The sequence below is a fragment of the Odontesthes bonariensis genome, chromosome 5 (assembly GCF_027942865.1).
Source record: "Odontesthes bonariensis isolate fOdoBon6 chromosome 5, fOdoBon6.hap1, whole genome shotgun sequence".
Lineage (NCBI taxonomy): Eukaryota > Metazoa > Chordata > Actinopteri > Atheriniformes > Atherinopsidae > Odontesthes > Odontesthes bonariensis.
Window position 1 is genome coordinate 21401739 of NC_134510.1, and position 17156 is coordinate 21418894.

General features: G+C 39.9%; 1 protein-coding gene across 1 annotated transcript; it reads right to left on the minus strand.

The window, feature by feature from the left end:
* Nucleotides 1-101: 101 nt before the first annotated feature.
* nfkbid (nuclear factor of kappa light polypeptide gene enhancer in B-cells inhibitor, delta) lies at nt 102-7930 on the minus strand. Its single transcript, XM_075465294.1, has 12 exons — nt 7797-7930; nt 4404-4540; nt 4281-4314; nt 3885-4075; nt 3599-3771; nt 2926-3031; nt 2669-2815; nt 2493-2544; nt 2201-2358; nt 1821-1937; nt 1505-1669; nt 102-1407 (listed from the first exon to the last, which is right to left on the minus strand). The coding sequence occupies exons 1-12, from the start codon at nt 7810-7812 to the stop codon at nt 1336-1338; spliced, it is 1368 nt and encodes a 455-aa protein (XP_075321409.1). The 5' UTR covers nt 7813-7930; the 3' UTR covers nt 102-1335.
* Between the last annotated feature and the right edge of the window lie 9226 nt (nt 7931-17156).

Consider the following 17156-nt stretch of genomic DNA (forward strand, 5'->3'; position numbering starts at 1 on the left):
AAATGAAGCAGCACAATGATGCAAAATAAAAGACAACATTCTGTAATGCCTTTAAATGTTCAAACTGCTTTTAAAAAGCAAAATATATTTAAAGTTTTTAAGTCCAGAGATGCAAAACATGGTATCAAATATTTCCTATCGAGCCTAAAAAATTAGGCTTGATCAAATCAAGTGTTCCATTTCAGTTCACTAAATGTAGGAACGAAAACATTTCAATGAAAATTTGAATCATTACATTGCCGGGAGACTAATCATTTAAGGGAATTTACAGCAAGTTGAAGGTAAAAGATGACACAAAAAGAAGTGAAATGACTTCAGTCATTTCATGAGATCTTTGGTGCCACAGCAGTAAAGCTCAAGCTAAAGGCCGAGCTCAAATGTAAATGGGACTGTTCAAAGGCTGCCCTCGACATCAAAACAATCTGATGGAACATTGCTGCTGTACTTTTACTCATGACTCATGAGCGAAATGTACAGTGAATCAGACCGTATGTCATCACTCTGACTCGTGTCTTGCGTCTGAACAGAAGGAACATTCTCACCGTCACTATCAAAAACAGTATTCTTTTTTTTTTTTTTACATAGTAAAGTTTCTTCTTTCTTATAAGATAGCAGATGCTGTTACGAGTGTGTATGATGCATACAGGGGGTGAAACTTTAGGTTATTTTCATTTCAAAACACATGAATTCTTAACATAAGATGATAAGATGAAGACACACGTGCTGATAAAAATCAAAACCATCGCTCAGAGTATCACAATGATGCCCGGTCGATAGGGGGTTTTAACTTGAGAGTCAGAGAGGTTTCAGGGACATTGTCCCAGAGTTTATTCTCAACGATTTCATAGAAATCAACATCACATTGGGAGATATGCCTATCACAATTGGTATAACTCCAGCCTCCTTCGCAACATAACAATGCTCCATTAATCTCTACTTTACGCAACTAACGTCCTCTTTTCCTGTTCTTTCATTTCGGAACGTGAAATATCAGCTTTGTCAAAAAGCCAATTAATAAAGTGTTCTCTTTGCGTCAAATTGTAAAACTCCACAAACAAATGAATGATTCAGTCTGTGTTCAGAAAAGTAAATGTAGCCCCATAAAGCTTTGTGGGCGCTAGACAATAAGAAATCAAATTTAAGGATTCAAGCATAATTTGTCTAATTCAAAGTGAATTGTAATAAACGTAGAGATTAATATACCAAACTGGCTCGTTTAGCAACATATAGGCTAAAGACACCCAATACCTAAAAATACAAGGGATATCCCCTTCTGAACAGAGGAACCAACTTAAAGACTCTTTCCCTCCAAATGGGGATTACAAGTGATTTCAATCATTCCTGGTCCATCAAGGACACGATACGTCGACGCGAAGATGCACTTCGTTTCTTCAACATGAGCTTGAGCTGCAAATTTAAAGATAAAACAACTGCAGTTAATCACCGGTGCGACACACACAATGACACAGCAAGCCTTAACACTGAGAGATGACGGACAGGTTACCTGGTCTCCCTGCACGCCACTCTGCAGCAGGTGAGCTGGCTGGTCATTCTCCAGATTGCGGATACTGGGATCAGCTCCTCTGCTCAGCAGCAGCTGCAGGATCTCCTCCTGGTGGGGGTTACCATGGAGACCAGCCGCCATGTGTAAAGCCGTGTGGCCGTGAGCCTGTGGGCAAAAAAAAATGTGTAAATGCAGCATGACTCAGACTGTTTACAGTCAAGAGTAGTTGTACTGAGCAACATGCTGCATATTCGCGCGCGCACGCAAACTTATTTAGAGAATGCGGCTCTGACTTTCGTGTCAGTGTGGGACTCACTTTCATATTGACAAAGTCTTTCATGTTCGGCAGGGGAATCCTCAGCAGATAGTGCACCAGATCAACATTCCCCTCCTTCACAGCCAAGTGAAGGACAGTCTTGTTACTTTTGATTTCCTGGAATTGGAGAATTGGAAGCGATGGAAAGAACATACTGAAACCACAAATCAAACTTTGACATTTGAGAGTCAATGGACTCTCAGACAGAGAAAACAAGAGTACATGGGGGAGTGGCTGGCACTATGACTTCATCTTGGTTCAGTGAAACGAGGGCACTTCCCCATGAACTGTGCCTTCTTACTGACAGTTCAGAATTTGGCATATTGAACCTTTAATACCTTTCCTTTTTTTTTCATGAACAACCCACTGAGCTACTGTACCTGGCTGAGAAGGGACGCCCCTGCATTGAGAAGCATCTGCACACATGAGAGCTTCTCATCAGCTTTGGTCTGAAGATTAACATCTGCCGGCCCGATGGTGGACAAAGCCTTTACGGTGACACTGTGGGATATGGCTGCACAGTGCAGAGGAGTCATGCCTGAGGCAAAGAAAGAAGACGTTTCATTTTTAAACTCACAAGTGCTGATGCTCACGTTGGCGTGAGAACTCGTTGACAGCTTTTTCCTTTCCTGTCATTATTTGCATTTCAAATGAAGTAAAGCACAAAAGTACCTTCGAAATTGCGGGCCTCCAAGTTGACAGATGGTCTGTTAGACAGAATTGCCTTAAGTGGGAAAAAAAAGGAGAAAAGAAAAAAAATCACTTTTGAGGCCTTTACAGTGAACTAAGTTCAGAGTGACGTTTTAAAAAGTAAGACCAAAGAAATTCAACAATAGAGCTTCATCTACCTGCAGAACTCCAGGAAATCCATAGTGAGCTGCCAGATGCAGTGCAGTTTGTCCTTTAACGTCGCAGGCGTTGATGTCTGCCCCTAACGACAAAAGATCCTGCACAATCTCTGGATGGTTTGCCGTCACTGCCACCAGTAAAGCTGTCTGCACGAACATAGTCATTCCACAAATTAAGAAAAGAAAAGAAATTCCAAAAAGAGGAATTTGTTTTCTTTAGAGGATGCACTCTTTTTTTCTTTTTTTTTTGTCCATACCTTTCCTTTGTGTTCTTTGGCATCGAGCCTCCCCACCTGCCTCAGTGTCTCTGCAGCAGCGAAGGCACACTCCCTGAGTCCCTTGGCAGTGTAGATGTGCAGGATGCTGACAGAGCAAGGGAAAATGATGAATTACTGATGAAAACGAGCCCGGATAATCATGTTGCTCCGGAGACTAATTCAATTCTGGCCCATTTCACGATCAAATTTTCTTCCTATCTTTTTCAGACTGTGTAATCGTTGCGCAGGAGTGGGTGACTCACTGACGTAATTTATTGTTCTCAATCATTCTAAAATTACCAAACTACACACACGGTTCTCGCTTTCAGCTACCGACTGAAAACGAAACTGCGTGGCGGAGGTAAATAAATTGTGTACTGGTGTATTGAGAGTGATGTCAAAAGTGCTGGTTTGAGAGGGACAAGAAGGATTCACTGATCTGAGTCTTCTGTTCTAAAATATGATGTTAAACTAACATCTCTGCAGCACCTCCTGTCTGAAACTATCTGTTTTGGTTACTGTCTCTTTAGCCCCCCCCCCCATAAAGGTTCCAGCTTTTACTGGTCAACTGATGGAACGTCTCAAGAGAATTGAAAAGGCCCATATTGGCCAGTGACAAATCTGACTACTGGTGTTCTTGCTCTCACGCAAACAGACACTAATAAGCACTCACGTGTCTCCATCTTCATCCTGACAGGTGGCTCTGCTGTAGTCCATCCTGTTGAGCAGCATCCTAGCCTCCTCCAACTTGTTGCTATCCATCGAATGACCAAAAATCAGCTGTGTGGTCTGACTAGGACCAAGTGACCAGGACAAAGCCATATTGGGATCCGCCACCGGGAACTCCTGCGGGAAGACGTTCAATTTAAGCCGACTACAACGAGGCAGGAACTTAATGAACTTACAGATAAAGTTAGTATGCTAGAACTAAAGTGCACACCGAAAAACGTTTCACTTACATATGACTGAGACACTGTTTCTAAAAATCCTGGGACCTGCTGCTGTGCACTGTAATCAGGTGTCATTGGGACGTTGTAGGCTGCAGCAAAGCTGGGTCCCGGGTGGCTGGTGTAGTAACTGAGTGGAGACTCAGCGGCTGGGACCCACTGCTCATAGCTCACTGCCATGTCTGAGTAGCTACTTGCTGCACCTAGAATGGAGAGACCGGTGAATATTTTTTGGATACACATTAGCATGCTATACAGTGGTCAAGACAACATTTTTAACAATTGCCATGAAAACCATATAGGGGGTCTTTTATGAGTGGCGTCTCTGCCCTCAGTGTTGCTATTTGTTGAGAAAAAGGTCACTTAGAGCATGTCCATGAACGTATCCTTTAGGTGTCCAGCTCTTACCTGTACAGGTAAATGATTCTGATGAAGACAGCTCCTAAGAGAGGCAACAGAAACAGGGGAATCGTGAAAAAACTAATTATTAACAAACAAATATCTATGATAACAGTTGTTGGGATGCCTTACTGTTGCAGCAGGTGGAGGAACTGGACTGGTGCTGGCAGTGGAACAGGGGGCTGGCACAGCTGACGTCTCACGTCTCCTCTTCTGCTCCAAGAGTTTCTTCACTGTGGGCAGGGTGCAACACGGCTTCTCTTTTGGCGCTGGAAATGAAAAAAAAAAAAAACACGCCACAGCGATTTACCATTTGGTCACCTGATGAACTAATAAGCAAGGCAGCAAACCGTTGGCTTTTGTTTTGACATGTTTAAACTTAGAAACACGTTATCCTGTTTGCAATGCCAAAAGATAAAGGTTATGTACCAGAACACGAGAGAAATATTAGCTTTTTTCTCAAGCATTAATTTGAAAGGGGAAAAAAAGATGAAATAAGTTATTTTTAACCACCGTACGGTCACACTGTCGCAGGATTTCCTGCATGTACAACGTTACGATGGGACTTATTTCCAAAACCCTCCATTTATTCTTTGTGGGCCATTCCTCAGGGGATTTGCTGGTGCTGAGGATCATTGCTTTGTTCAACTTAAAAATGACCAATAATAGTTCAACCTGAGCTTTCTTCAAGCACTCTTGATGCTGTATTCATAGTTCAACCAAAGCATAATATTTCAGAATCAGAATCAGAATCAGAAAAGGTTTTATTGCCAAGTAATTTGTACATCACGAGGAATTTGGCCTGGTCTGTTTGGTGCCATAAGAACAAAACAAAAAATATAATAATAATAATAATAGAATAAAGTAATAAATGTAAAAAAAAAAAAATCAAAAATATGTGCAAAGTATTTGTAAGAAGAGTGCGTTAATGTAACGCACTCTGTAATGACACCACCATGCTTCACAGTCTTCTCAGAAGCCGTCTTTGGCTTGCATCAAACATAACCTAACAACTTTATCTTTGATTAATCTGCCCAGGGCACGCAATTTCAAAAGGCCCAGTCAACATGTTCACTAACAAGCTGGGTTTTCCAGATGAATTTTGTTCCAGTGGAAGGGTTCAATTAAAGTAATTCGGCTTGATGAAACAAAACACAATTCAACTGCGGTGATTCAAATAAGACAAATCGTCCTGTCACTGCCTGAAAGGGTTTGCGTTAATTGCCACCAAAATCTCAATATGTTGCTTTTAATATCATAAATCTAAGAAAGTGATCAATGTAGGGGCCTGCCCACTCTTACCTCTTTGTTTCTGACACATTGTTGAATTTCACAAATCTACCATCAATTTTATCAGTGTGTTAAAAATGATCCTGTGTTTGTTGTTCAAAGATGCTAAAGAAGTCAACTATTTCTAAAGCGACAGACTTATTTTTACTGTATTCTGCTCATGAGATGAGCATCCCAGGCAATGTTTGGCTATTGCAGTTTTTCAATGGTGGCATTTTTTTTGTTCAGGTTTTCAAAGAAATGAACAAATCCTTCGTGCTGCAAGTACGTTTCCCCTTCTAATGCTGAAGTATCATTTCCACTGAACAGGTAAAGGAAAAGAGAAAAACAGGAAAAATACATTACAAAACAGAACCCATGATGTTTCCAGCAGACGCTGTGTGACCACACCGGTTGTTTCCTAAAAAAAAACTTCACCCCACACGTGAAAGATAAAGCAATTGGTGTATTTCCACCCTCTCCGTGGAACCAAAGAACAAAGGTAAAACTCTGAGAAACCTCCTCCATTAGGAACACAGATCATGTGGCCATGCAAACCAAAGACATTCATCAGAAAACTTCAGCATGGGATTGCCACCACTTGTTTTCTATGACATCTTCCGTCCCGCTCCGTTACGCTACAGAAAACAAACCACATCTTCCTGCCTTTGTCACAAACCGCGTCACCTCAACACAAGCAGTTGCATTTTGTTCTGTTCACCCATATGTCTACGAGGCGGCGCAGCAGTTGAGTTATTTTCTTACTTCTCGTTTTTTTTCCCTTTCTTTTCTCTCTTTTTTTTTTTGCTATAGAAGACAAGACAGCTCTGTTCTCTTAGACAAATACGCACAGAGAGCGCACTTCCGGGAGAGGAAAAAAAAAACGAAAAAGAAATGCAAACTCGACCAACATATGAGACCACGGATTTGCCAGTTTAGATTTCTGTCAGTTAGCCAAATGTTGTCTCTTCTCGCAAAAAACAATTCCGCTTCCACTTGTAAACCTGCATGGGACAATAAGCCCTTGTGTTGATCTGTGTCATAGGCCTACTGGATGCCCCCCAACAAAGGACGAAAGGTCACTACAACAGAATTTGCGACATCAGTCTGTACATTTCTGCCCGACAAAGTTTCATTTTCAGGTTGAAAGGTGTTACTAGAGCTTACTCAATCCTGACTCATTTGATCTTTACAACAAAATGCAACCTTTGGCATTTAAAAAGATGAAGTAATGCCGCAACACAACTACACAGCTTCTATTATGGAGTTTCACCAAGATACATGAGTTTCTCAACACCTCACATTTTGGTCCGACACATTGCATGAGTCAAACAGGAAACAAGGAGATGGCTTTTCAAAGGTTGTCCAAGAGGACAACTTTGGGTTACCACTAACTGCATGACACGCTAGTTTGGGCCAGCCTATACAACATTCAAATAGGGGTTGTGGAAACCCCTGGACATTGAGTCATGTGAGTCATGTGCGTGGGTAGTTGGGGATTCCGACGACCTTTCTCTTTTGGCTCCATCCTCAAAGAAAGAAAGAAACAGAGCAGAACCAGTTTCCTCATTTTGTGGTTTAACAGAGCTTATGCGCGCAAAAAAAAAATCCTCATATATGATCATTCGGGCATGTTCAGCAGAAGGCAGGAACAACGAAAGTCAAGCAAAACAAGTGACGCCGTCACGTCACCAGACTTGCTTGTCTGGCAGTAATCAAAAGGGGAACTGAGACCATTAAAGCAAGGGTGGAGATGCATCAGGGTTTCCCCAAAAGAAGTCTTGAGTCTTGGATTCACCCAAATTGTGATGTCATCAGCTACATGTATCACTAAAATGACCTAATGACTGGTTAATGTACAGTATTTGTAGAGAATATAATACATCATCCTCTAATGGCTGGACATTACTGTACAAGGATTTAAAGCAGTGTTTAAACATCAGCCCAAAGAGAAAAAAAAGTTCAAACAGAATCTATCTCATTTGCGTGAGCACATAAGATAGTTGTGTATCTTACACATGTGAGTAAAATCAAACTTTAAATAAGTTTTCATGATACACACAGCAGTCAATTGAAGTCGTTCAAGTTCAGCAGAAAAGCAGCAACGTAAAAAAAAATAATATACAGCAGCTGTTAATGAAGGCAAGACATCCAACTACATGTCACCGAGCTGCACTTGACTCAAAAGACTTCTCCAGTGCCAGGTTTAAGCTTGTACTGTTGCCATGACGACGTAAGAAGGGTACGCGTACTCACATTTATCAAAGTGCATGTCAGAAACGGTGGTGCTCTGAGGTCTTCGGCGGATGGTCCACACGGAAAAACCAATCTGATGAAAACGGGACTCGCGGAGCCGGTGGAACCTCTGCTGATCAAATGGGCTGAAGCGCGTCTGTGTTGCTCCTTCTGTGGCTGCTGCTAGATCAACACGGAGCACGTTGTCTCCGCCCACATCCGCGGCCACGCCCCCCTGTGTGTGTGTGTGTGTGTGGGGGGGGGGGGGGCGACAACGTGACGAAATTAAGCGGAGCGCTTTCAACGGGATAATGGTAGCCCAAATTTTTTTTTAAAAAGCTGCTAAAAATAAAGTTACAACAGTGAATTACTAAGTCGAAGCATTTCGACTCATCTGAACTCATTGTTTGGTATTTCACTGTAGTATCATATTATTGGATGAGTGACAACACAGAGTTTCTCAAGAATTGTGATACTTATCGAAATGTAGCCTACTTCAGTGAAGAAAGTGGATCAAATATCCAAAGTTTGGGTACTAGATTATTAAAAAAAGATCAGTCGCTTATTGGACATTGATAACAAATCAGATATCCAGCAGTGTTCCGGATCCCAAAATAGTCGCAAAACAGAACAAAAGTGGTGATATCACAAAAGCCGAGAAGTTATGTTGCTTGTTATTTGTTCTGCTTTTTAACCTAAAAGGGATTCTCAACGTTAAAGGAATCTCCAATAACTTTAAATCAACATCTGATGCTTGTTAAAATACTATGTTTTACACGATTGTTCACACATCTACAGAAACTCGTTAAGCCAGGTATCAATTTATTTAAAGATATCAATCAGTCAACATGACATGAAAAACTGGTTTTGATTTTCTCTTTTCTCAATGAAAATGTATTTTCTTCTAAGGTCCCTGTCTAGACAGTCTTACAGGAAAATCTGTGTCACTTCAAAGAAAATATCCCCAAAACAACACATTTTTGTGGGGGGTTTTTGTCTCTTGTATTCTCAATTTGCAAACTTGAGTGAAAGCACTATTAGTTAACTAACACACTTAGTTCTGTACAGAAAGTACAGGACAAATGTCAATGGGACAGCATCACAGACTATATCTAAAACATATTAAAAAATCTTTACCCTATTTCTTGTGGATCATTTGACTGATGAATGAATTATACCTCCACCACCACTCCTCTTGTGCATATTTTCCCATTCAGCTGACTCCTCAGGATCTGCCTTGTTCTTTGTAGGTACTTGGTAGTGGCTGACTTCCTTGTGGCCTCCTCATGGTTGCCATTTGCCTGAGGGATACCAAGGTATCTGTCCTGAACATCTACTTTGATACCTTCTGGTAGTTCAGCCTCTTCAGTTGTGATCCTCTCGCCTCTCTTTGGTATCAGTCGGCTGCATTTATCTAGTCCGAATGACATCCCGATGTCTTGGTGATCATCAGTATCAGTGAGTCGACGTCTCCCTCAGTCCTGGCATACAGCTCGCTGTCATGTACAGCTTGCTCGGTTCCCAGGGTTGTCTTCCACAGTCCCACGGAGTTCCTGATGAAGGCTTTTAGTGTCCTCTTGATGTTGTAGATTTCTAAGCATTCCAGCATCCATGTGTGCAGCACTGAGTCGTAGGCTGCCTTGTAGTCAATCCAGGCGGTGCACAGATTTGTCTGATTTTACAGTCTTAAGTGACAGTTCTGCTTATCGGTGGCTGGTGTTTTGCTCCTTGGGTGTTACTTCTGGGCCCCGCTCATGTATTGAGCCATGTGCCTACTCATCTTATCAGCTCTGACGCCTGACAGAAGCTTCCATGTTGTGCAGATGCAGGTTATTGGCCGGCAGTTGGATGAAACCGCCCCCTTCTTTCATGATGAGGACTGTCCAACCTTGAGTTAACCAGTCTGGGTGGGTCCCATAACATCAGTAGCTGGTTAATTTATTTTCAGTCCCACCCCCGGGTTGGTCTATTCTCATCTTTGTACCCAGCCACTGGGTGTACACTTTGGTTGGTTCAGTGGAGAACATCTCATTTATATATTGTTTAGTAATGCTATACACATATTAGCCTTGTCAGAAACTCATTTGGATGATACATTTGAGGACTCTTCATTGATGATCAGTGGATATAATGTTTACAGAAAAGACAGGAATGCTAATGGAGGAGGGGTGGCTTGTTATATCCAGAGTCATATACCAGTCTTAATAAGACATGATCTGATGTCATTAGATATGGAAGTTCTTTGGTTACAAATTCACTTGTCACATATTAAACCAATATTACTAGGATGCTGTTACAGACCCCCTAATGTCAATAGTAGTTATTTGGACTTAATTTGTGACTTGCTGGATAGTGTGAGTAACACTAATCAAGAAGTGTACTTTTTGGGTGATATGAATGTAGACTGGAACTCTTCATGTTGTCCAATGAAGATAAAACTTATGAATGTATGTGCCGCTTGTAGCTTTTCACAGGTTGTAAGAACACCTACCAGAATAAGTTTTAAGTGTGATGGTACTAAAGTTGCTACATGTATCGACCACATATATGTAAACTTACCTGAGGTCTGTTCTACTGCTATATCTGTCCCTACTGGTTGCAGTGACCATAACTTGGTAGCAATTGTAAGGAAAACAAAAGTCCCCAAACCTGGTGTTAAAATTGTTAATAGAAGATCATTTAAACATTTTAATACTGATTCATACAGCAAAGATAGAACTAATGCTGACTGGTCAGAAGTGTTTTTAAAACAAGATCCAGAGGAAGCACTTAACGTTTTTAATGAAACACTCACTGAAGTGGCTGACCATCACGCACCAGTAAGAAAGTTTACTGTAAGAAATGTGAACACCCCATGGTTGGATGAAGAACTAAAAGGATACATGACGGAGAGGGATGAGGCAAAAAGATTAGCAATTTTATCAGGTCTTAAATCTGACTGGCAAGCTTATTGCAAGCTGAGAAACTTTGTAACTAAACTGAATAGAAAGAAAAAGAAAGTGTTCTATGAAATGAGAATTAATGCAGTTAAACATGATAGTAAACATTTATGGAAAACATTGAACAATATAGTAAGAGGAAATACAAAACTTACACCATCCTTCTTAAGGACAGAGGAGGGTTTTCTCACAAAGCCAGTTGAAATTGCTAATCATTTAAATAATTATTTCATGACAAAGATAGAGAAGTTAGATAGTAGTATCACCACACAGTCTGACAATAGAAAATTATCTGGTAGATTGATATTGAAGCTCATGGAGGGTAAAGACTGTAGCTTTGAATTTAGAGATGTCAGTGTTGCTAAAATTGAACTTTTGTTAATGTCATGTAAAGACAAGCCTCCTGGAGCTGATCATCTTGATGTTAAACTTCTTAAACCGATTTCTGCATTTATAGCACCAATGGTTACACACATTATTAACTTGTGTTTTAAGGAAAATAAATGTCCACAATTATGGAAAATATCCAAAGTTGTGCCTTTACCAAAAAATAATAAAATGCCTTTCTCTGAGACAAACAGCCGACCCATTAGCTTGTTGCCGACCTTAAGTAAAATAATGGAAAAAATTGTACACGAACAGATTCAGTCTTATTTTGTAAAAAATGAACTAATGACCTATTGCCAACACGCATACAGGAGTAAACATTCAACTGCTACTGCCTTAACACAAATGGTGGATGACTGGTTGCAGGGAATGGAACAGAGTCACATTATAGGCGCTGTTCTTTTGGATTTCTCTGCAGCATTTGATATTCTCAATCATGAGCTTATGCTGGAAAAATTGAAACATTATGGCTTCACTGAGTCAGCTCTGCTCTGGGTCAATAGCTATTTAAGTAACAGGAAACAAATGGTATATTTTAATGGAAGCTTTTCAGACATCATACCTGTGAAGCATGGGGTGCCTCAAGGTAGCTGCTTAGGCCCTCTTCTTTACTCGATATTTACTAATGACCTGCCATTGGTATTAACTAATGCTAACATTTCAATGTACGCTGACGATTCCACTATATATTTAGCTGCAGCGACTGTGGATGATTTGAATGAAAAACTGGCAGGCGAGACAGCAAAGGTTGTAGACTGGATTAACAATAATAAGCTGATACTAAATGTGTCTAAGACCAATTGTATAGTAATAAGACCAATTGTATAGTAATTGGTACTAATCATTTTTTGAGTTCTAAACCAATGTTAAACATTGCAATAAATAATACAGTGATAAAACAATTAGAGGAAGTAAAACTTTTAGGTGTCATAATTGACAATAAATTATCTTGGAACAAACACATACAAAGGGTTGTTACGAAAATGGGAAATGCATTATCAATAATTAAAAGATGTGCTAAGTATTTTACACACTTACTGGCCAAGCAAGTAATTCAGGCTCTGGTATTATCAAATCTGGATTACTGTTCTATTGTCTGGTCTTCTATATCAGGTGGTAATATAAGGAAATTACAATTGGTCCAGAACAAAGCAGCAAGAGTAGCTCTTTCATGTAATTGGAGAACAGATGTAACTAAAATGCACAAATCTTTAGGTTGGTTAAATGTAAGAAATAGGCTTTTGTCTCTACTTATGGTTTTTATCAAGAATGTCATAATTACAAAATCACCACTGATAATATACAGAAAGTTGTGTTTTAGCTCACTGGTTCATACTCATTCAACAAGACATGCAGTTGAAGGGTGTTTCACCTTACCTAGATCCAAGACAACAATGCAACGTTCAGTTATGTATAGGGCAATGCATCAATGGAACCTACTGCCTCAGAACATTTCTCAGTTAAATATTCATGCCTTTAAAATACACATAAAAAAGTATTATATGAATATCAACTTCATGTAATGCAGCTGTTTTTTTGGGTTTTTTTCCTTCTTTCTTTTCTCCTTTTTTCTTGTGCTGCCTCTGTCTCTTACGTTATTTATGTTTGTAACCTTTAGTGATAATTTATGAGGAAAACACTTATGTATTGTTTGTGTTATTTATTTTCCCTTGTATTTTTGTTCTATCCTTTATGTATGTAGTAGGTTGTTAATTGTCAATTGGAAGGACCCTAGGAATATTAGCATGTATGTCATGTTTACCGCCACTCTGTGTGGCTGATATTTGTGTCTGTAAAAGATTAATTGGAAAGACCCCAGGAAGAATAGCTGCTGCTAAAAGCAAAAGCTAATGGGGATCTAATAAAACAAATAAACAAATAAATATTCTCCTGGCTTCAGCCTCTCTAGTGCAGCCAGAGCTGTGAGTTATTGTTTGGCAGTCTCCTGTGCAATAAGGTACGGTGTGTTTGTTGTACTTCTTTGGAATCTCTCTCTTCATTGCACCTTTCTGAAGCTGTGATAGCTGGCTAACCTCCCTCCGTGTTGCCTTGATCTTGACTTCCAACTTTTGTCTCCGTGGGGGATACCGTGGGCTTACTGCTCCTTGTATTGTTTATCTTGTAGCCAAGCATCTCTAGGATCACAGCAGCTGTGGTGTACATCAGCTCCACTGTAGCGCTGTGTTCACATCTTCTAGCAGACTTTAAGAGGTTGCTTTTGTCTCTTAGCCTTTGCCAAGGCCAAGAGCAAGTATCCAAGATCTTCCATTTCCATGAGACATCTATATAAATAATGAGAAGAACAAAAACACAGCAAGAAACTGAATCAGAAAAAGGTTAGAAATTGTAAAAATCTAAAAAGGTTCTTCAAAAATAGTCCCATGCCACAGTATTATTATCAAGCTTTGACAATAGACTTTATAAGGGAAAACTACTGGGACCCATTTATACATTTATTTACATCATAGACAATGGATACTCATGCTGTTCACGATGTTTATTTATGCTTTAAGGCCAGAATAATGTACAAATTCCAGAATATATTCATTAAAAATTACCATGTATATTAATGATGATGATACATATCTTCAGCAAAATCATCTAGATTTTTTATTTTTTTATTTTCTTAGATTAAATTGGACATACATCTAATTGTATTGACTGAGAGACTATTGTAGTTCAGGGAACGAAGTTGAAACAGCAGGAAGCCAGCCAGAGCTTTTTTTTTTTCAGAAGCTCTGCAGCTCCCTCTGCTGTCACAAGTGAGAATTAGTTTTGTTTTGTGTTTCTATACTATCACAGACTTGAATCTAATCCACATTGATTATGCAAATTTGTATTTTATTTGGCAGCCACCAGATAAAGCACGAAAATAAGTTTTTACTGCAATCCATATCTGGTGGAATCTCACATTTTACTCAAGAACTGTCAATTTGAAGTACTTCTACTTTAGATAGATAGATAGATAGATAGATAGATAGATAGATAGATAGATAGATAGATAGATAGATAGATAGATAGATAGATAGATAGATAGATAGATAGATAGATAGATATTGTATATATACAGTCAAGTGAAGAAGAAAAAAGCAGAAAAAGCACCACACTCACAACAAATATCTCAAAATACTACAAATATAACACTAGTGTATTCTAACAAATATATTATCATTATGTTATATAAATGTATATATACCATATTATATACTATATCATTATATGCATTGACAGGTATATTATGTTAACAGATATATTCAATTTCAATAATGTAATGAGTTGAACAGTTTGATGGCATGGGGAACAGAGGAGTTTTTAAGTCTGATGGCTGCACAGGCCTCTTTGGCTGCTGATGACAGTATGCAGAGGATGACTGGCATTGTCTGCAATGGCCGGCAGTTTGGCAGGTGGTCTCTTTTCTGCAACTGTCACCAGAGAGTCCAGCTTCACGCCAATCACAGAGCCAGCCTTGCCGATCAGCTTGTCCAGCCTGAATGAGTCCTTCTTTGAAGTGCTTCCACCCCGGGCACACCACAGCATAAAAGGGGACGCTGACAACAACAGACTGGTACAACATCCACAGGAGTTTCTTGCAATGTTAAACGATTGCAGCCTCCTCAGCAAGTACAGTCCGCATTTGCCCTTCCTGTACAGATCTTTGTATTGTTTGTCCAGTCCAGATTGTTGTCTAGCCACAGCCCGAGGTACTTGTCGGTGTCTACAACCTCCACCTCCTCCCCCTCAATCTGAACTGGTCGTGGGTTTGGTTTGGACTTCTCAAAGTCTATATCCAGCTCCTTAGTCTTTGAGGTGTTGAGCTGTAGATTGTTTGCGTGGCTCCAGACAACAAAGTTCCTCACCAGACTCCTATGTTCCTCTTCTTGGTCATCACTGATACACCCCATGATAGCTGTGTCATCTGCAAACTTCTCAAAATGACATAATTCAGAGTTGTAGCAGAAGTCTGGAGTATACAATGTGAAGAGGAGAGGGGACAGCACAGTCCCCTGCGATGGACTTCTGCGATGCTCCTGCGCTGCTGACCACAGCGTCAGACGTGATATCCTTCAGCCTGACGTACTGTGGTCTGTCGGTGAGGTAACTATACCCAGGCAGGGGTCCATTTGGGTCAATTTATCCTGAAGCATAAGGGGCTGGATGGTGTTAAAGGCACCCGAGAAGTCCAGAAAATGAATCCTAACCATGCCACTCCGCTTGCAAGGTGAAAAAAGCAGTGAAATAGCCCTTTTCTGCATTTTCACAAATCAGGAAAAGGTTTCACTAATCCCAAACAAGGTATTAATGGATCTACACTCTCTTAAGAATAATTATGTCCAGGGCAGTCTAACTATTGCAGCTTTCATAGAGGATCTAAACTTTACTAGTTACGGTTAAGCACACAGATAATTGACCTTGGGTGCTGGCCATTATTTCACTCAACACAAATGAAGATCTTATAAAACAAGACGTTTTCTTCTGCTGAAAATACATAACAGACTATACAAGAATGGCTGAAACTAATATACGATTAACCAATAAATTCAGAAAATTAGAAATTGGCAATGAGTAAGCTGATAGTATTTCTCTAATTTTCAGACTTTTCAAATTAATCAGTCAGTTGACTGAATAATCAGGTTGTTTTTTAGTAGAGCGGAAAAGCAGTCAGATGATCAGTTCGTGATGAAAATAGTCATGATTTATTAGTAATACAGGAAATTCCTGCTTATACAGGGATTCATGAGTGAGGATTTTATGTCAAATTTGATTTATTTCATTGTACAACGGCTGTGTTTTATCCTAGCACAGCACGTAACTTTGAACTAATCCAGCTTGTTGTTCTCCTGAAGTTAGAGTGACGAGGACCATAAGCTTAGGTTCAGAGAACATTCACTCAAGTGTAGAAGCAGAATGTTTCCAAAATATTTGGGGAACTAAAAACTCTAACGCACTCTGAAGGCCTGAGGACATGTACTTTTTAAGATACGGCAATTTCTTCAGCCTTTTTTTTTTTTTTGCCAACTGATAAGGACTCAATGTGGTGGAATGTTAATGGCTATTGCTATAGAACCCAAATCATGGCACCATCTTATTCATTCGACCTTTGATGCGCACTGTCATGATAATTGCAAATAATAAATTAAAAAAAGGCTCTGTGACCCACACACGTACACCCACGCTGATAGAAAGCACAAGGTACCTTCCCATTCCTGCTCTTCAGAAAGCAGCAACAGCTGGCTGTGCAACAAACAGGGCCATGAGGAGGCGTTTCCTCTCTCCCCACATTCTCACTTTCATTGTTGGTGTCTGCCATGTGTCTTTTGAATGACCTCTTTCGATCATGGATTATATAGTTTGACATTTCCATCAAGATTGCTGGATAATTGCGATCATTTGTTAGATGGTGTTTTGAAGCTCTTTGAGATATTCATCATAGAAAATATAACACACTAGCGCATAGATGCATGCATACATACATATAAGAACTTATCACTTCATTTTCTGATATAAAACTTTGCTCCCATCTCAAAGTTTGCCCGTTTATTCATCAAAGACTGCAAAATGTAGCACTCTGACAGTTGACCAATGTTGCTAATACACATACTGGTGTGAGGCTGCACTGGTGCTTTTGAAGAATTCAAAGAAAAATCGATGCATAAAAAATGTGTGGGCTAAAATAATTTCACGACTGTCATTTCAAGTACGCATCGGCGAAAACATGTGGGTTTGCTGTTAATGGTGCCTGGCAGTTAAGAGTCAGCGGTGACACCATAGCAACGTGGTGACATTTTTAACAACCCACACTCTGCCTTGGACCTCACTGGGACATTACTGAGCAGTCAACAGGCACATGAGGCAACTCACTTTGTGTTCTCTACAGTAAATGTGAACATGGCCTCTATCAGAAGATATCAAGTGACGCAACAGAGAACTGTGGTATTTCAGTCGTTGGCAGGTAAAAGATGCATCTGGGGTTTGTAAAGTAGCAGTGTGGGTTACTGACTGCACACCTACAACAACTTACACCCTCATGTTTTATGCCTGTGAGTAGTTTATTTTC